Source organism: Panulirus ornatus, chromosome 42 (genome assembly GCF_036320965.1).
Source record: "Panulirus ornatus isolate Po-2019 chromosome 42, ASM3632096v1, whole genome shotgun sequence".
Taxonomy (NCBI): domain Eukaryota; kingdom Metazoa; phylum Arthropoda; class Malacostraca; order Decapoda; family Palinuridae; genus Panulirus; species Panulirus ornatus.
The window spans coordinates 15,715,983-15,737,870 of NC_092265.1; the positions used below are offsets into that span (position 1 = coordinate 15,715,983).

At 42.1% G+C, this 21,888-nt stretch overlaps 1 protein-coding gene across 2 annotated transcripts in view; it reads left to right on the top strand.

Annotated features, from left to right (window-relative positions):
• Nucleotides 1-2,834: 2,834 nt before the first annotated feature.
• Nucleotides 2,835-21,888, top strand: part of LOC139761938 (dipeptidase 1-like) — an 83,054-nt gene continuing 64,000 nt past the window's right edge. Inside the window, exons 1-3 of one of the 2 annotated variants that reach the window (XM_071686630.1) lie at nt 2,835-3,165; nt 9,895-10,076; nt 19,000-19,156. In XM_071686630.1, coding sequence (XP_071542731.1) covers nt 9,898-10,076; nt 19,000-19,156 — 336 coding nt within the window. In that variant the 5' untranslated portion in view covers nt 2,835-3,165; nt 9,895-9,897. The remainder of the gene's footprint in view (nt 3,166-9,894; nt 10,077-18,999; nt 19,157-21,888) is intronic. The other variant, XM_071686631.1, reaches the window with a different exon arrangement.

Sequence of the window (21,888 nt, forward strand, 5' to 3'; positions counted from 1 at the left end):
GAGTTTGAGAAGATATATTCTATTGGATCTAAGTTAAAGTACCCTAGATCTTTCATTGATAAATCCTTTAAGTTAGCAAAGAAATCATTTTATAGAGTTGAGCTCAAACCTCCCATTGACACCAAGAATCTTTTAGTTCTTCTTTTTGATAATAATTGTACTTTACTTCCCATGTCAGTTAAATCCTTTAATGTAAATGTTGCCTTCAGCAACAATAATACTATAAAGAATATCTTAATCAGGAATTCACCAGAAAATTCTCCTGGATGCATCTATAAAGTGTCATGTAGAAATTGTGATAAGTTTTATGTTGGGCAGACTGGTAAGGATCTTTCTGTTAGACTTAAGCAACATAAATATAGTATAAAAACGGGACAAGAATCAAATGCCTTGTTTAATCACGTTAAAAACTATGATCATTGTATTGACTGGAGTAATGCCATCTCAGTTATCAACTCTAACTCTATTACACGAGAAATATCATTGAATCTTCTATTATCAAATATACAAAGAATTATAATCTTAATGTTAGCGATGGTCTATACAAATTAGATAACTTTATTGTTGACAAAGTTTGTAAAATGATAAGTTTATGAACGCTCGTTGTCTGTCTTGGACAGTCGCATGTTTACCAAGTGGCGTCTTAGCTTCATCTCTTCGATGTATATCAACTGACTGTTGTATATCTCTCCTGTGTCTCCCCTGATGATGTGATTATTACATGAAAGTGCACTTGGGATCTTATCGTGTTTCATTTTCCCCGTGGACTCATAGCAATTTTTTCTTGGCTTTAGATCATCAGAAGTTATCACACTTAAATCTTCCACATTTACCTTTTGTAGCTCAACATAACTGATATCGTAAAGCCATGTAGAACACTAATCATACTCCTCATGCTAGAAGTAATAAAAGGGTGCACTTGACCTGCATAAGATCTTCGGTGGTCTTGCATACACAGAGGTAATGACAAACTTGAAAAATCGAAATGTAACCTTAAGATCTTTTAAATCGCCAAATCTCTGTCTGACACAGACTTTGTCTAACTAACGGCCGTAAGAATTATACTTGCGTATTCAGCGTCCTATAAAAGTGCTTTTTATTGTGTAGAATGAAATAGGTATAAGATAACTAAATTCGAGGACGTATTCTTTTCCATACTTGTTAACCGTTTCCCGCGATAGCGAGGTAGCGACAGAGGCAGACGAAAAACGGCCATGTTTGCCCACACCCACTCTCTAGCTGTCATCTATAATGCACCGAAACTTGAGACCTCTAACCTCAGCCAATCCCCCCTCGAACCTTTTCGTGGTTATCTCTGACCCCTTCATACATTCCGGTTTATCCCAATTACAGCAGATCCCTCCCTGCATGCCACATCTCTCCAATTCGCTTTATCCCATGAACGCTTCGCAACCTCTTGCCTGCTCAGGCCCCTGTATTTTTCAGCTCATCGAACCGCATCCACACAGCACCATCGGAACTGTTTTTCCATCAAACATACCCACCTTTGCCATCATAGACAGTGACCTCTCTCTCTCCTTACACTTCCCAACGCGCCTAGAAACTCTACCTCCTCTGTTGCTTCTGTAGTTGCTCCTGCTGCCATGTCTAGTTCCAAGTATCTAAATTATCCTTCTAGACTCAGTTATTCACTGGAAAACTTGAAATGAATGTAATGACTAGTCTGAAACTCCTATTTAGCGATCCCGATAGCGTTTCCTAAAATATGTTAGAGCACATATGTGCTATGAGGCAGGAGAGCCTGAAATGATCTAAATCATAGCCCTCCACATGGAAATGATTGGATCACACCCACTGTCTAAGATAAGGAGACAGTAGTTCGTCCCACGCCACACCCTGTGACGCCATCACACCATATCCAACAACAATAGAAACTAACCTTTTACATAATCCTCATTTTCAGCTTGTTACCAGAACCAGCGACCCTGAGCACAAACAGAATCTCTAGACTGGAAAAAAACAAATTTGTTCTGATGATTTTCTCACCTCCGCCACTGGAAAGGCTGGAAATACAAAAACTAATTCAGCTTGTGTCCCACCGTAAACAGGAAGCTATTGTATATCACTAGGTATCTACCCTTCAGACTAGACTCTTCACCTCACTCATCTCTCTTCAACTTGCAGAAACTCCAGCAATAACTTTATCTTTAATTTCTTGTCTTCATTACTTGCTCGAAGTCCCCTGAGATCTCAAAGTAGTATGCCTTGTTTTTCTGAAGTCAGAAACAGATGTCTCAGCATTAATTACTGATGAAGAGATTCAAGTCAAACTATTGTGGGTCTCTTTCACATAGCTCTCCGAGGAAACAATGGGAATGATGACTTAGCTAAGCAGGGCAGGGATTTAGGGCGCTCTACGCAATCCCACGTCTCTGACACGGTCTTAACAAAGTGTACAATAAATGGTGCATCACATCGTCAGTGACGTGGTTATCTGAATTTTTTGATTTTCTGTTCATTCTTGACATCAATGAAAGATATCAGCTATCATGTATGAAGAGCGGAAGCTGTCGTAAGGAAGAAATAAACTTTATTATGTCTCATGTTATGATAATTTTCTCTCTTGGGGTCTGATAAAGCCTTTCCTGGCCTGTTTAACCTTTTGCGGCAGCGCTCACACGATGACCATCCTGGGCAGCACGGTAAACAGGCTACTGTTATCGGTAGGACTAACATGAGCGATGGGGAGTCGGTGGTGGTCGCAAGTAGGCGGCCAGCAGGCTACAAGGCTTCGGTCTAGAAGGGTTCATTAGTGGTGATGGCAATGATGTGGCAGGTGGTAGCTGGAGGCAGCTAGTGAGGGCTCTGGCGGGACACGGGTCGTCAGTGATGGTAGAGACGTGAGAGGGGGCGGGTGCCACGCTCTGGTGGGGGCGCTGTAACATGGCGTCGGGATAAGAGTGCATCGCTAGGGGCCACGTCTCCAAACATACTCGCATGTTAACAGTCCTGGTCCTCACAGTTGCACCGTTGATGTAAGGTTAACAAGACAATAATGTATAAAAGAAATGACACTGAAAAGAAAAGAGATCTTAAAGATTGTAACCATGTGCTGAACTTTGGCGAATATCTGTGGTGGAAACAAGAAACTTTACTCAAAGTCGGGAAGAATCGCCCAACTTTCTTGGATAACTAACCATCAAGGTATCTATAGTGGCAGTGCACAGGCATGTTTTCAGTTCTTGCAGCTTCACATCCTCATAAAATCTTCTTGGTAATCTATTTTTCATTCTGACTATACTCAATTAAACACAAAAATATTCGTGATAAACCTATTCTCTGATCTTGAAGTCTTCCTTCTTGCTAAAAGTCATCGGTAAAAAACTGGGATATTCTCGTTCATTTCGTAGCTACTCTTGCATTATCACAATGCCTTGCTAGGGATCTGGCTACGCTGTATGAGACGCATAGTAGCGTAGAGCTGAGGAACATATAATTCTTTAAAGCTGACGTGTATACTTTGACAGACGCTGGAAGGCGTTACTCCGTTGTGATGTTGGGATCTAAATAACTTTGTTAAGTACTGGCACCTGATGAGGTGGATTGTCTTCACAAAGCATGTCGTCCACATGTATAGAAAAATTACATGATGAACAAAATCATATGAACTACTGAAGTGCAATTTCACCTTTATATATATATATATATATATATATATATATATATATATATATATATATATATATATATATATATATATATATTGAGGTGAAATCGTAATTCAGTAAGTGCTCAGATGATTTTTTTAACGTAATTTTTCTATACATGCATCACTACATGTTTCACGGAGACAGTCCGCCTCATCAGGTGCAAACAATGCATCAGGTTTCTCAGTCCCAACACCACCACGCGAGTTCCGTCTTTCTTGAGCCATGCTCGACTATACACTGGCCTGACGTAGAGAGAGAGAGAGAGAGAGAGAGAGAGAGAGAGAGAGAGAGAGAGAGAGAGAGAGAGAGAGAGGTGATTTTCATGAACGGGTTTGGAGTCTGAAATGTATTTGAAATATGTATGGCTTAAGATGACATAAACAGTTTGTCACAACAACCTATGTAATATTGGCAACTGTCAGAGATAAGTATGGTGGATGATATAATCCGAAGGTAAACGTTAACTGTCTCTTTTCTTAAATGTGCCAAGTGTACAAGATACACTCGAGGTTTTGAACAGTTGAATTGTAGACCATTTACGGCCTTGGCATCTTTAATATCTCGACATTTGTAAGTTAGATGTAGAACACGTCTTGCACGCACGGTAGACAAATCCAAGGGGCGAAGAAAATGTAGAATAATTAACAAAATAGCTTACACAATAGTCTTATCAGCGTTGTACCAGCGTGTTCAGTATGTACCATTGTTTCCGGGAGCGTATAATTTCACGGTACTGTATTATGTTTATATATTATGTTCGTTTTGGGGGCATACAGTGTGTGTGTGTGTGTGTGTGTGTGTGTGTGTGTGTGTGTGTGTGTGTGTGTGTGTTTCCGAGTGATTATGTATTCTCTGTGAGTGTTTAGGCCAGTGTTTTTCAACGTAGTGTTGTAGGAGGAACCCAGCCAGCAACTTATGTGTGATAATCTGGAGCCTCGATCTTCTCCACTCATTCCTTCCCAGTCTTTCATAAGCATCACAACGTAGCAACCACGATCCAAGCTGGAGTTAAGAGAACTCCATTTATAAATCATGAACTCCTGGGTTATCATAATATATTTCTTTATACTACTACTACTACTACTACTTATCATTATTATTATTCTTATTCTTATTCTTATTATTATTATTACTATTATTCTTTTTTTATATTCATACTATTCGCCATTTCCCGCAATAGCGAGGTAGCGTTAAGAACAGAGGACTGGGCCTTTGAGGGAATATCCTCACCTGGCCCCCTTCTCTGTTCCTTCTTTTGGAGAATTAAAAAAACCCAGAGGGGAGGATTTCCAGCCCCCCGCTCCCTTCCCTTTTAGTCGCCTTCTACGACACGCAGGGAATACGTGGGAAGTATTCTTTCTCCCCTATCCCTAGGGGATATTATTATCATTATTATCATTATTATCATTATGATATTATCATCATTATTACAGAATTCAGAGGAACCCTTGTGTTCCGGGGAACCCTGACTGGAAAACACACATTTAGGTGTTTGTTTCTGTGTGATGATACGAGTGAAGTAATTGATTGCTTAATGATTTGTGTATAGTTTATCCTGCACGAGTCACGACCACACTGGCCCGTCACTGTGGTCGTGGTTATCTGGTTTGGTGAGGAAACTGTCTGACGTGACCACATCTGTCCCAGCCTCCACCCTGGGTGACGGCTGTCCCAGGCTCCACCCTGGGTGACGGCTGTCCCAGCATTTACACTGGGTGACGGGTGCCCCAGACCCTATCCTGGGTGACGGCTGTCCCAGCCTCCACCCCGGGTGACGGCTGTCCCAGCATTCTCACTGGGTGACAGTTGTCCCAGCCACCACCCTGGGTGACGGCTGTCCCAGCCCCCGCCCTGGGTGACGGTTGTCCCAGCCCCCACCCTGGGTGACGGTTGTCCCAGCCTCCACCCTAGGTGACGGATGTCTCAGCCACCACCCTGGGTGACGGTTGTCCCAGCCCCCACCCTAGGTGACGGATGTCCCAGCCCCCACCCTGGGTGACGGTTGTCCCAGCCACCACCCTAGGTGACGGATGTCCCAGCCACCATCCTGAGTGACGGCTGCTCCGTTTTCCCCGTGATCAAGTATAAAACTTTCTGTGCAGTATATTAGAAAGCTTCAAAATGTTAAACTGGAGAAGAATGATGAAGATACTTTGAGAAGAACATCAAAGTAACGAAGACATTTAACGTCGGGTGGAAGAGAGAAGCGTCCTCAGAGGGAAAGTAAGAAGATAAATGAACCAGATAGGTAGGACATGTGCTGATAGGGTGGAAATCTGCTGAAAGATATGATGGAGGGAAGACGAGAACAAAGGAAGAAAAGGAAGGAGGAGAAAAGTTATGCTAGTGGATCTGAAAACGAGTAATTGTTATAAGACACGAGAAGCAATGCTGAAAATAGAGAAGGGTTGAAGTTTGGCGGGAGTAAAAGAAATACAAATGAACCTTAGGAAAAGCAAAGCACCCAAGATGAAGAAGCTGGTTAATGACTGGGTTGATGCATGTGGACCCATCTTGGACCACTGTTGTTGAATGAGAACTCTACATCTTGTGTCTTTGGGAATCGAGGAACCAAGTGACAAGGCCATAGTTTGGTCTATATTTGATGACTGATTATACAGTGGCTGTGGTACAAGTTTAGTTCACATTGAATCCCCAGTTACAGTATACAGTGCACACACAGGTGGTAGTAGTAGCAGCGAAGTACACAAGACCTTAACACAAGTCCTTAGGTCAACTTCTGACCTTAATCTCTCCGTCAGATGGAAGCGTTCCAGGCCGTAGCTAACATACGGGTTTAGTCTAGATCCAGTCACTTGAGTCGTAAGATATCGTATACCCAAACATTTGTTATCATTTCAATACATAAAGCTTTGTGACCTCGAGCTTTAACCACTACCTCAGAAACGTGATCACCATGTGTAGATCCTGGCATGAAACATGTGTGGCATGAGTCTGGGCTGTATTCAGTGACTCCATGAAAAAGCAATGTATACACAAACTGTTAATAGCATTCTAGTGCATGTCTCTGTGACCTTGAACTTTAAACTCGACCTCTAAACCATGCTTAAGTGTTGAGTCTTGTATGCAGTATATATGATACAAAATTGAGACATATTGCATCACCCAATCGTGAGGCATCTCGTACACAAACATTAGGACACAAGATCTGATGACTTTGTTGCTTGGGTCCTCGATTTCCATAAAACATGAAGTGTAGAGTTCTTACTCAGTATCTGTGGTACAAGATGGGTCCACATACATTAACCCAGTCATTAACAAGCTTCTTCATCCTTGGGGCTTTGCTCGTCAGTGAGTTCATTTTCATTTTTCCTTTACTCTTGCCAAACTTCGAACCTTTTCTATCTTCAGCCTTGCTCCTCACGTCGTACAACAATTACTGGTCCTCAGATCCTCTGCCATAACTTTCCTCTTCCTTCCTCTTCTTCTTTTGTTCTCGTATTCTCCCTCTACCATAACTTTCAGGAGGTTCCCATCTCTCAGTACACGTCGTATCTGGTTCTTTTATCTTCTTGTTCCTATGAACACACCTCCCTCTTCCACTCAACGTAAAAGGGTCTTCGTTACCTTGATATTCCACCCAACTTATCTTCATTATTCTCTCCAGTTTCACATTTCAGAGCTTTCTAACAGCTATCTATTTATCTTTACTTAATACTTAATAACCGCTTCTTTAGCTTCAGGTCACGTTTACTTTGCCAGTAGCTTTTCTCGTTCTCATCTTATTACGGTCTCCATTGTAAATCGCAGCACTTCCTAAGTACATGGAATGTCTTATTTCCTCGTGTTTGGTTTTAACTGCGTTTGAATAGGGATATAGCTTCCTTCCTTCGTTAGAAACACGTTGACATTCTCTCCATAAAACACTTGCTATTCTAAGTAATCTGTTTGCCATTCGTTGGAGGCCTTTCGTGCAACTGACAAACGCTGTGTCATGGGCAAATCTGACAGTCTCTATACGTTCTTCTCCAACCTCACCCATTCCGTCAGTCGAGGTCTAGTGGCGCTCGTATTGCCTGTGTATAAGTGATAGACAATACTGAGGACAGGGAGCAGCTCTGTCTGACCCCCCTTACCCACGACTACCTTAGCAACACGAGCTATATGTAGCAACACGAGCTATATGTATGTGACTGACGTATAACTGGTTAATCAGTTTCCGAGTTCTCCAGTCAACGTTTAAGTTGTTCATAATTCCCATCAGCTTACCTCACTGAAGTCAACCAAAAGCTTTCTCTGAGTCGATGAAATACTCGTGGGTCCCTACTTCGTGGTTTCTCACGTTTTAACTCAAAGCTTAATCCAAATTGATCTGTACCAAGGTGCTGTCCTGCTCCAGGTCTTGAACTTTTAGTTAGAAACCTTGGCACTATTTTAGACTCACGGATGATGAAGCTTATCATGCACAGGTATGTCTGAGTCTCTGTTGGATCCAGGTTTTTCGTGTACGAGACTCATGATCGTTCTCAACATTCCTCAAGGTACTCACCTCCAACTCTCCTTAATCTTATCTTAGATTTTTTTTGGTCACTCTTTTGATACGTTATAAGGCCCAGTTGCTTTCCCATTCTTCAGTTCTTTTACGGCTTCCTCGATTTCTGTCTCCAGAATGGGTAGTATCAGGCATTCTTCATTTACTTCGTGCTTATCCTTTAAATGAATATCTGCTGATTTCTTCGTCCTTTCTTTAAGTTCCTAGATATGCTCAACTCTTCTTTCTTCTAATATTCTCATTTAAAGATAAAATTCTCCGGTTCCATGACATTACCATACTGTTATTCCTTCTGTAACGTTGTATATCATTCTTTCTACATCTTCACTCAATTTTCTGTGTACTGTTTCAGTGTCATCAGGCGTCTGTCTCAGTGTATCAGTCTGTTGACCAGCCCCAGACATTGCTCCTGCTGCTCCTCCCTGCCCACTCTCTCGAGTAGTTTCTGTGCTCTGTGCTGTGGACGACTCCTCTTGTTCAACAGTGTTTAGTAAATCTTATATGACTCTTCTCACCCCTCTTTTTTTGCTCATGTATCATTTTGCCTTCTTTACTTTGGTTATGTTTTCGCTGAATACCTACATCTGAAATGATTTTATGCTCATGCTCTCTGACTGTCTTTAAGTTCCTCTCCCATCCTCTCTGGCTGTCTTTAAGTTCCTCTCCCATCCTCTCTGGCTGTCTTTAAGTTCCTCTCCCATCTGTTGACAGTTTTCATGTTTGAATTCCCAAACTTCATTACCTATTCCTCCACCTGTGTTGACCGCTGATCCTGCCTCTCAAATGATTTCTATCAATTCATCCAGCCTTATGGTCTCTGTTGATTCATCCTTTATCTCTTCCCCCTGTCTTCCCTCAGAGGGATTTAGTCACTAACGATTGTTTGAGGTGCATATCTTCCGCCAGTCTGAATTCATTTCTGATCTACAAATTAGGCTTAAATCTGGCTTGATTTGCTAGTCTAAATTTTTCTTGTCTTATCTACAATACGCTGTTTGCTTGGTTCGTATAGCCTTAAGTGGGCCCCAATCCCCCCTAGTCTTATAAGAACAACGGGTGAATTATTGTTACCCTACCAAAAAAGTACTAAATGCGTGCTCGCGCGCGCGTGTGTGTGTGTGTGGGTGTGTGTGGGTGTGTAATGATAATAATAATCTTTAGAATTGTTTATAGGCGATGAATCTATATTATATTATGTTACTTTAATTACCACAACAAAAGAATGTTTCCTGATCTGAGACACTGCCGTTCTTAGGAGTACTTCAGGATCTGGTGTTACCTACGACTCATTGTGGTCTACCAAGGTGATGCCATGGGCGAATGACGGTCATGTTTCCCCTTAACTGCGGAACACAGATTGGGGATTTATTCTAAGGACTAGATGAATGAACACATTCGATTCTTCATTTCACAAGGCTCAAAACAGCGTTTTAGGTGTGATAATCGCAGAGTTGTTCATCATTGTTCAGCATAGAGTTCATGGACCAAAATGAACATTGAAGAACTTGATATACCTCCCATTCTTTAAACAAAAGAAAAATGACTATGCAGAAGTTCCTCAAACGACTGTATTTCCATGACAATATATTCGCTATAGAGAGGAATATCGATTACGATGTTTGAGATAATAAGATGAAATATGAATGTCATTAGCATTTGCTGATGTGACTATATCAACTCACTAACATTATGCACACTTGATGGTACCAGCAGATGTGGCGCTGTGGTGTGGTGCTGACGGTGGTGGTGACGGCGGCGCTGAAGGTGGTGGTGGTGGCAGGGCTAGGCTGCTCAGCAAGCCCCCTGCCTGTCAGAGTCTCCGCCTCTGCCACACACCAGGAGCGGCTGGCGGCGGCACACTCCCTCCTGCAGGAGTCTCCACTGATTGACGGGTAAGGTTTTTCATACCATCCCTCCCCTGCCAATCCACTGTTCCAGGGGTAAAAATCTTCCCCACATTCCTCCCCTGCTACAATGTCTATTTACTGACGAGTAGCCCTTCCCTATTCTCCCTCCTGCAGAGTACCCTAACTCACCATCATGTCAGTACTGCCTCTACGATGTCTCCCTCACAGATATGGTTCAAGTTTCATGAAAACTGTCTTTCTGTTGGAATTCCTATGAACTGAGTTGTCAAGGTATGCTATCCAACGTCTCCGGCAAGGGTCCCACCTCGCTGTGGAATAGGACTAAAGTAAAGGAGGAGGAGGAAGGGAGGAGGTGGGTGGGTGAGGTGGGGGGGAGTCTATATTTAGCAAGCTGAATGTTTAGTTCAACAAGGACATTGGAGATGACGAGGATAACTGCCAATAAAAGCCTGTTGCTTTTAACGAGTTTTCTTTTTTTTTGATAGATATTTCATGTCCAAAATTTCGCTCGGCATTATAAGTACTTCACATGTCATCAAGTAAGAACACGACAAGAGAAAACACAACAGGAACCCAAAGCGGTATATCTATAAATAACATTTCTTTTACACATGTCTGAAACTTCACGAACTTATATGAGATACTGCAGCGCCATCTGTGTTTGAGGTGTCCAACTACATCCTTTAGCTTGTATTTATGGTCATTTGAGTGGAATATCCTACTATTTGTATCTCTTACATCGCTCTGCTTTGAATACGATTCTCCTTGATTTGTTTTATCCCATTCAAACCGCATATGTTAGCCACCCACGAGGGTCGTATGTACAGTGTTTAAAGTACATACGTCATCTGAAAATTATCTCAAACACCTGAAGAAGATTGAGGTGTTTAATTTCATTCATCTAGTGATTATGATATGAAGGCTTTCAGGACGATGGTGGTCAATAAGCCATTCAACATTACTAACAGACCAAATAAATAACCAGGGGCTTACTGCACTTACCCTGACAAGGGATATACATGCAGTGAGAGTGTGTGTGTATGGCCTTCGAATTATCTTGAACACCTGAAATTCAAGATTGCTCGGTTCGAGGTTATGACCTAGACAATGTTAGCCCACCTAACCAACCAACCAACCATTACTTCCACGATTAGTCCCAACCTAATCCACAGAGGTCCAAGATATACATGTGTGATTACAGCTCATTTAGTCAATCATTACAGTATGATAGATTACAGTCTGCGGTGATAAGAGCTATTGTCAAAAAATAACTACAGAAGTATGCATTATATGTGCAGCATTTCTCGAATATTTCTGGCTTAAACGTTCATACCTTCGATTTGTGTGTCATAAAATGCCAATAAAGTCACTTGAAGAATGGCATCAAGACGAACGAATGCACCAAGAGTCACTGTTGAGCGAGGCCTGGCAGGGTTGCAGGGTTGTGGGAGGTTGTAAGACAGTGTCGGATATTACCAATCAGACGGGGGTTACTCGGCAAGTGGATTAGTCGATGGCAGCCGGAGGGATCAGTGGTGAGTAGGCTTCGAAGCAGTAAACCTTGTGTGTTGCAATACTGCAGGAGGACGAGGCTTCGAAGCAGTAAACCTTGTGTGTTGCAATACTGCAGGAGGACGAGGCTTCGAAGCAGTAAACCTTGTGTGTTGCAATACTGCAGGAGGACGAGGGGATGGTAAACATTGCACACGACCAGCTGTTGACGACAGCAAGAGAGGTAATGCATGTTCTGCAGCTGTCCCCTCCCCACACGTCTGATCACAGAGTATCTGCACGAGAACCACTGGTCCATTGATATGGGCTGACACATATGGACAGAGACTAGCGAACACATAACTGCTGATTTGCGCTTACGTACATACGTTGCCTTCCACGATGAGTACTGGAAAATGCACCTTTTATCTTTCCAATGAAAAGTCATTTTTGTCTCGAGAGAGAGAGAGGAGGGACCATGGAAAGGTCTGTGGGGCCTGGTTGTGGATAGGGAGCTGTGGTTTCGGTGCGTTGCACATGACAGCTGGAGAATGGCTGTGAGCCGATGTGGCCTTTCTTCATCTGTTCCTACCGATACCTTGCTTACGTGGGAAACAGCGATCAAGAATGAAATATATATATATATATATATATATATATATATATATATATATATATATATATATATATATATATATATATATCGTGTGTGTGTGTGTGTGTGTGTGTGTGTGTAAAAAACGAGACTGTTATCCCAAACATACAAGCTCGCCAAAGATGATTTTTCACTCGCGATTTATGCTTGAGCAAGCAGAGTCCAGCAGCACCTTTCATATATATATATATATATATATATATATATATATATATATATATATATATATATATATATATATATATATATATATACATATAGTCAGATATGATTTCTGTAATCCAGTAAAAAGAAGTAATTTTGATAAAGACATTTCTCAATCACCAAAGTTTGCTCTTATCCTTTATGAATCGAAAGGATTATGGGAAAGTAATAGTTTGATAACATAAAAGCTTCGACATCGTAGGAAAGATTCCACAGTATAGACGTTGCACTTACGTAAAGGGTGATGGAAAGCCAGGCAATGCGAGAGTAATGTCCTGGGAGACACTGCCACAGAGAAGGTAGTGCAGAATTGCTACATAAGATGCACTATCGAAGAGATTCTGATGTCGACATAGGTCTGAAGCTTTTAAGTGGACATCTATCGCAATCCCTGTTATTGTCGGCCTCTACCACACGGCTTCAACATACACAATACTTATGAGACATAAACACACTAAAACAAACACTTGAGGTGTCTCATTCCCTTGACAAAACACTGATCACTGAACTGCTTAGGTAGTGATTTAGTCTTGTGTAACAAGATGGTTCGTTATTCTAAACTAATTCTACCAACACATGGATTTATCTTTAAAGTCTTTGTCGTCTACTTTGACACTTAATGAATTGATCAGTCAAAATGAGGAAACAAAGTCATACGGATATCTGGAGCCAACAAGGACTTTGCATTAATAACTGACAAACCATTCCAATGCTTACAACAGTCAGCTACGTTGAAAACAAACTCGCTGTTATCTCATCTTGCGAACAGAAGCTCTGAGGTACTGAGATGTAGCAAAGATATTGTTAGACATACCTAGGGTAGGGAATGTCACATTATACAGTCTAGTAAAGAGAGTATGTCATTTACGAGACCTTTCCTAACTCTTGGTCTGCACTGAGTGGATGAGGTTTGTAATCTCGAAGGCGTCATTATTTATGATAATACTGTGGAACCCTGTCAACGAATCTGTGTGGTAAGACGATAGCACATGTGTCATCTACATGTTTCAGATCCTGAATACATAACAACATATAAATACTTAGTGGAAAAAGCAGAACTATCAACTGCTCATATGATCTGAATCTCTTCGCGGTAGTTTAATTTCTGTAATGATTAGCAAACGAGTCCCCAAGAGGAAAGGCTGACAGCACTACACAAGCAACTGTTGTATATCTTGTAGTAACATGTGTCCCCCAGCTTGAGCTAGCCCAGTCAAGCCCAAGTGCCAGTATTCCTGACAACAAACCTTCATATGCAAAACAATAAAGGTGTTCTTAGCCCCGAAGAGTCTAGCTTGGCACACTTAACTGGGCTTAGTCAGGCCAAATGTGAAAACAATTCCACGTTGAACAGTTACAGCGTCACGAAGTATGAAAGAAACCACTAGCCAAACAAAAAGAAAACTTGCTTGGGTCCGGGTTCTTTAAGACTACACATCTCTGTGGTTGTACACTCGGACCATAAATTACTTGTACCCCTTTGGTGTCGAACAATATGACAAAGCAACTAAGAATTCCGAACAAAGCTCTCGCAATTAGCCTCTTATTGATAGCCCGTATTTCCTTGTATAGGAATGTATGGAGCCACCAGTGACACTAGTCCGGTCACTTGCCATAATGCAGTGACGTAGCAGTCACGGCTACGAACTCTATCGACAAGAGGAGAGGTTGTGTTCAATTTGAAACCCATCACACCCTGGAGGAAAAAAAAAAAAGTTAATGGGCTGACTGTACAATCTTTCACAACCAAAACAGTAAGGCTAAAGACTGAAAACTTTCATCTTCAGAGTAGAACAAAGAAGAATAGAGTATTTGATAACACACTCCTCGCCCGTACTGGGTAAAAGCAGCAATTTTTCAAGAAACAACTTGCGAGTTCTCGACAAATCATGTTAAAGTTTAAAGTTAGGCCAAATTTGACCACATGACCCACGATCAGGGCTCCACCAAACAGTCCTGCTGACTGCAAACATTTAACAATGGAACCCGAAACTTTACCATCAACTAACACTAAAGTCTCAACTAAATTACCGGGTCATCTTTGCCTACCAAGTCAATCAACTAAGCCATCAAACCGCTAAGCTTCAGACGACTCAAATATCTTTTCGGTCACAGATGTGTCATAGTACATGATGACCGTATGAATGTCTCTCCACAGCTCACCGAAGTCACCCCAGCACTTCTTGTGGCGGTCTGCACGAGTTCGCGCTGGCTCGACGTGACTGTTGTGCTGAGCCACAACCAGTTGACGAGCGATCTCAGGTAGCAGGAGTTATAGAGACAAACTTTTATTGAGCTCATTAAGTTATCTATCCTGTCCTTCTGTCGAACATATATCAACTTTATTCTTTAACTTTCTCCCTTCACTAACCTTTGACCAAATGTTTTACAAGTGATATAAAGTGCTGAATTCTGTGTTAGTATCAAGGAAGATTCTGAACTATTCCAAAATCTCAGAGAAAAAAACCCTTCACTGTCTTGAGTTGTCATTCTTGTAGACCTGGCAATGTTACCAGCTCTGTTACCGATGATAAATTCAATAGTCAAGGAAATGCTTCAGGTATTACACAGCTGTAGATTTGTAGAGACTGAAAAGAACGTCCTCCGTAAATCCATAAATATAACGACGAAGTTCATAATTCTTACACGAAAATGTTCGGACCGAGAACCTAACCAATGAAGACATGTATTTCCAGCCGTTTGTGTCAGGAACAGAGATTCAGGAGTGATAGAGCTTAGGTACCGCCCAGTATTGCACGGGGGTAGGTGCCAGTTCTAGTGCCGCCCACTTGTGTACTGGGTATGGCTTCCAGTTCTAGTGCCACCCACTTGTGTAAGGGATATGGCTGCCAGTTCTAGTGCCACCCACTTGTGTACAGGGTATGGCTTGCAATTTTAGTGCCGCCCAATTGTGTAAGGGGTATGGCTTCCAGTTCTAGTGCCACCCACTTGTGTACAGGGTATGGCTTCCAGTTCTAGTACCGCCCTCTTATGTACTGGGTATGGCTTCCAGTTCTGGTGCCGGCCAGCAGAGCACGGGGAATGGCTGCCAGTTCTAGCAGGACTTACAGTAAATGGTAATATCCATTGAAGCTGGACGTAATCTTTGGTCTTTTGAATTAGCATCCCTGACCACCTGTGCTGGTCTGCCTCACTTGAAACCTCCTGAAACCTACACAGTAGAATCATTTGACGACGTCGATGATGCCTCCAACCTTCTTAGTGGAACCAACAACCTGCAGCATCGACTTTTATCATAACGTAATGAACACTTCGCTCTACGGTAATTCTCATGAGCAACGGACCTCACTCTGGAAAGACTATATTCTCAAGTTGTGATGAAGATGATGTAAACGTTGGTGACGTGACACTTGCGGAGGTCATTTAAACTCTACGTGGTCTCTTCAATGCCACTCCGTCAACCACAACAGCAATACAAGAATAGAATCTGTTGTTTACAAAATCAAAATCCCTGAGGAGCTCACTGTTGCCATACAGTGATCGCTTCGCCGTGAGGCACTGGATTTAACTTTCGCGACCCCCAAGAGCGTAAACGACTTCATAACTTCTGATTTTAGATTACTTACGTACGAATACTATTTTGATAGGAGTATCCTATATGATGATGATGGAAAGCAAAACAAAACACGCACAACGTATTTCCCTTCTCCCACAGTATCTTGATTGTGAGCAGAAATATTGTGGATCACGCCAGAACGAGAAGCTTGCAGCAGACTACACTTGGTGGACACTGTCGATGAAATTAGAAACTCTTTTTTGCGCTTCCGTACAGGGATGTCCTTATTCCTCAGGGAATGACTATCGAAGCTAGGTCCACATCATGCTTTCTGTGGTCTTCATAGGTATCTTCCTGCTCGTCCATATGCCTAAGGGAATCATGTGTGTGGAGGAGCCTTCTGTTTGTCTCCGTATATATATATATATATATATATATATATATATATATATATATATATATATATATATATATATGATTGAAGGAATATCTGCTACTATGTTCTTCAGCAGATATACTCTTGTGGTAGACTATCATGTTTTCTGTTATGCGTCTTTCTCGTGTATTCTTCACCTGTATACCGTAAGAGAAGACTCATATTACCAATAATCATCAGGTTTTACAGTATTTGCTTCACGTTCATAACACTCGACCAAGAGCCGTGTCCATATATTTCAAGTTATCCTCTTGAAATTATTTCTGGATGCTGACCAAGGTGTGCTGACATGGACTGGGCATATGCCGAGGATGAACGAAAGAAGACCTACTGTGTGTGTGTGTGTGTGCGTGTGTGTGTGTGTGTGTGTGTGTGTGTGTGTGTGTGTGCCTGTGGTGATTTTGCCTGTAAGACTGTGTGAGGTTAGTGCAGGATAACTGAAGAATAAACTTTTAGGGTCCTCAACATGGTAGTTTCATCTTGGGCATGAGATGTCTTGTGATATGTTGGATCGATGCTTGTAACATTGTAGGGATGGATGGTGTCCAGAACGAAACGGGAGAATGTAACTCACGCATGCCTGGGGAGTGTAGTTTCATGTGGGTGTACGTCCAGTGAAGGGGTGTTCAAGAGTGAGTTGAAGGAGCAGTTATTTAGTGCCTGAGTCATTACTGTTTGAGTGTATTTTGTGAATGTCGTGTTTGTTGGGACTGTGGGATCTGTGAGTTTAGTTTGCTGATGTATGGAGCAGTGGTAAGCTTTCCTTTTCTACTTTGGGGTCGGTAGGCGGTTTAGGTGATAGGGATCTAACGGTACCGCAAATATCTATGTGCCTAAGGTACTGAAATGAGGCTGCATTGGAAGTATCTTTTTTCCATGTAAGGATGTTCAAGGTTTGTGGTTGCTAGGCAGCTGGTGATTGTTCTGTGACCTTTGATATGTTTTCTTTTGAGGAAATGGATGACCACGCAAGTGAGGTGTGTTCTAAGATGAAATGGGTGAGATGCTTGTAAGAGATGTTACAACACTTTTTCGTGTCCAAAAGTGGTACTGGTAAATATTCTGAGGCCATCCATTTTGTTCATGGCGTTCTGTTCGGCTGAAATGGATGACCAGTAAGGGTTAAGAAGACAATGGTGGAGATATATGAGGATGAAAAGATTCTCTTTTGGGTGAGTCAGTGTTCTAATTGTGAGATGTTGCGTGTTTCTTGCAACTTGAGTAATATCATGGTATCATAATATGACTGTGAAGTCATCGGTTTATGAGAAACTTGTGCACCTTAGTCTGCAGGAGGTGGTGAGTGGTCATGATGGATGAAACTGAAAAGGGATGGAAAAAGAAATGCTCTCTGGGGCACCACTTTGCAGAGTTTGAGGGTTCTTTAGGTGAAGCCTTTCTGAATGACTCTATCTTGCCACCCGGCCAGGAAATTGGTTTACCACTTTATGTCATTTTGTGGAGGATGCTGTTAAGTACCCTCTGTGTGAGGATGCGTTAGGGGACAGTGTCATATACTTTGTTGATATCTATTGCCACTGATAAAATGCAACACTGGGGTTGTGGTTGGCTGAAGCCATCCAATATGCATTGTGCGAGGTTATCATACAGTGTGGTAGAACAGTAAATGGGTCCTAAGCCGTGCTATATGACTGAGTGTGAGCTATTTTTGCGTGACTGTCTTGTGAATTTTCTCTCGGCGGAGTTTGGCAGTTGATGACAATAGTCGTGTTGAGCGATAGGAGAAAGGGTAACTAGGCGGCTGTGGGGATCTCAGGCTGGATACGAAAATAGCATGTTTCCAGGTGTTTGGGATTTTACTTTGAACCCTACTCCCCTCCTCTCCCTTGTGGAACGAAGCCTCCGGCTGTTCCCAGCCGCTGCGCTGAACTATGGGCCAAACCCAAACACTTAATTTCCTTACACTTGTTTTTTCACAATTGGGAAGGGGGCGGGATGGGGTGTTAATGCTTCGATTTCCATCTCCCGAGCTACTGATGCAATCCGGTGACAGTATGCCCAACCCCGGATACCCAGAGTGTGTCTACCCATAGTGTCAAACCCCATCATGAAAAAACACACTATCCTGTAAGATGCAATATCAGTCCTGAGTGGTATCACCTTCACTGCACATCCCTACCTTCTACAAAGAACTGCTTACAGCTCTGGACCTGCAACAACCACGGGGAAACAAACACCTAAAGCACCTACTTAAGCACCCACACTCCCAAGCACCCAAAAAGCAACAGCAAAAGGCACTAACATCACCTCGTACACAGTGACTCCACCACACCACAGAGGGCTATTAACACACTAAACACGACACAGTTTAAGACTGATGACGTCAAATACAAGCACGTAGGAGTACTCACCCTACTCTAAGAGTAGAATGTACACATTACTCTTGTCCATGAAACTAGAATCACACATCAAGTCCACAATCCTCCATAACTACATAACCATTAGACAAGACAGAGAACAAGGACGGAGAGGAATCGTGATACAACACAACATCCCGTGCACAAGCCGCACACACACACTGATGCTTCACGTCTCCTACCTTGCCTTAAACACACTAATGTTTTACTTGTCTTACCTCACTTCACACGCATTAATGTGTCTCTTCGTCTCCCTTGTCCTACAGACACAACGACCTGGCATGGAACCTGCGGAAGTTTTTGCACAACAAGTTACACTCCTTCAACCTGTCGACGGACCTGAGGCAGGAGAAGCCCTGGAGGAGGTCCTCCTTCTCCCACACCGACCTGCCGCGCCTTCGTCAGGGCCGCGTCGCAGCCCAGGTCAGTCAGGGTGATTGCCACACTTAGCTAATCAGTCAGTAAGTCAGGTTTACTTTGTCAGTCACTTCATTAGGGTGTCAGTCAGTTGATATATCATTACGTTTCCCATTCATTTCATGAGTTCCTTGGTCAGTAAGTAGTGTATCAGTGGTGCGAACGGTTAAGTTGGTCTACTTGTGCATTGGAGCGTTTTTCACTCTGTCTCTTTGTTAGTCTGTCATTCCCGAAAAAATCTATTAACTTGTTAGCTTTTCAATGATTCAGACATTATACTGCCTTACAGATCCGCCCAGTTATCAAGAGCATAGCTCAATGGGTCAGTTACTGAGAAGATCAAACAATCATTTCCACGGTCGGTTATTACAATGATCCGTTTCTCAGTTAGTCACTCAGTCAGTAAGTCTCTGTTACAGTTAATGTACTAGTCACAATGGTAGTTAGTCAGCCAATCCTTCAGGTAATTTGCCATTCACTCTGTTTATGTCCTGTCTCATATTCTTGAAGACAGTAATCACTGAGACAGTCTTCCACTTACTCGGTGACTGTGTTTGGTCAATCAGTCAATTACTCGGTCTATTCCTTTGGAGAGATATCCCATCGACTGGTCATTCAGTTCATTAGACTGCCGGTCAGTCCTCCAGTCCAAGAGATACTTCAGTTAGCCATACAAAACTGTGAATATGGGTATTACCTGTGTTGCTGAGGTGGGGTGACTGTGGTATGGAGTAAGAGCGATCGCTGAAGAAAGCTGTGTTCCCTTGGCGCTGTAAAAGAACAAGATGACTATGATAATTGTCACTGCTTTGTAATACTATGTGAAGCATAGTATATAGAGCATTTTGATGGTGCATTTGACAATGGCTTCGATGAGGCTAATCTCAGACGGTTGTAAGTTCTGCTGGCTAAACTGAGTGTACTGTATCCGTGTGTTGGAAATGTAGGTGGTGCAAGATCCCACAGCCAAAGCTATCATATTTTGATCATGATGATCCACATATCTGGAACAAGACGGCTGTGGCATGGTACGTCGGGTAGACGGTATCTACGAAAATGACATGATATAGTAGATTTCGTAGAATTCATCTACTTGTGCAGAGATGATGATGATGATGATGATGAAGGAAAACTTGGTTAGTGAAGGAGTGAGGCTGGTGCTCCTCTGCTGCAGAAGTTCTGACTCAGGCTGGCAGTATTCTGTGTATGCATCGTATGTGGATCAAAGGGGATCAGCAGGGAATCACGGAACACTAGCAATGTGAACCACAGGTATGTTGTGTGTGTGTGTGTGTGTGTGTGTGTGTGTGTGTGTGTGTGTGTGTGTGTGTGTGTAATATAAGGTTTGCACTGCTGTTAAACATGGACAGGGCGGTATGGATTCCAGGCTCTGGTGATGACAACCCAACTTGGGCCTGTCAGCGACGTAATGATTACAATGGATTTGAACTATTTTGTGTGAGGGTTTGAACATGTATGATTGCTGTCAAAATAATGAATATATATATATATATATATATATATATATATATATATATATATATATATATATATATATATATATATATATATATATATATATATATATATATATATATATATATATATATATATATATATATATATATATATATATATAATTTTTTTTTTATACTATTCGCCATTTCCCGCATCAGCGAGGTAGCGTTAAGAACAGAGGACTGGACCTTTGAGGGAATATCCTCACCTGGCCACTTTCTCTGTTCCTCCTTTTGGAAAATTAAAAAAAAATGAGAGGGGAGGATTTCCAGCCACCCGCTCCCTCCTCTTTTAGTCGCCTTCTACGACACGCAGGGAATACGTGGGAAGTATTCTTTCTCCCTTATCCCCAGGGATAATATATATATATATATATATATATATATATATATATATATATATATATATATATATATATATATATATATATATATATATATATATATATATATATATATATATATACATATATATTCATTTATTTTTATACTTAACCGCCGTCTCCAGCGTTAGCGAGGTAGCACAAGTAAATAGACGAGGAATGGCCCAGCCCACCCAGCTACACATGCATATACATAAACGCCCATACACGCACATATACATACGCATACATTTCAACCTATACATACATATACATACACAGACATGTACATATATACACATGCACATATCCATACTTGCTGCCTTGATACATTCCCGTCGCCACCCTGCCACACACGAAATAGCATTCCCCTCCGTTCCCTCTCCAGCGAGGCAGCGCAGGGAACAGACAACAAAGGCCACATTCGTTCATACTCAGTCTCTAGCTGTCATGTATAATGCACCGAAACCACAGCTCCCGCTCCACATTCAGACCCCACAGAACCTTCCATGGTTTACCCCAGACGCTTCACATGCCCTGGTTCAATCCATTGACAGCACGTCGACCCCGGTACACCACAACGCTCCAGTTCACACTATTCCTTGCACGCCCCTTACCCTCCTGCATGTTCAGGCCCCGGTCACTCAAAATCTTTTTCACTCCATCTTTCCACCTCCAATTTGGTCTCCCACTTCTCGTTCCCTCTACCTCTGACGCACATATCCTCTTTGTCAATCTTTCCTCACTCATTCTCTTCATGTGACCAAACCATTTCAACACACCCTCTTCTGCTCTGTCAACCACACCTTTTTTTTCATTACCACACATCTCTCTTACCCTTTCATTACTTACTCAATCA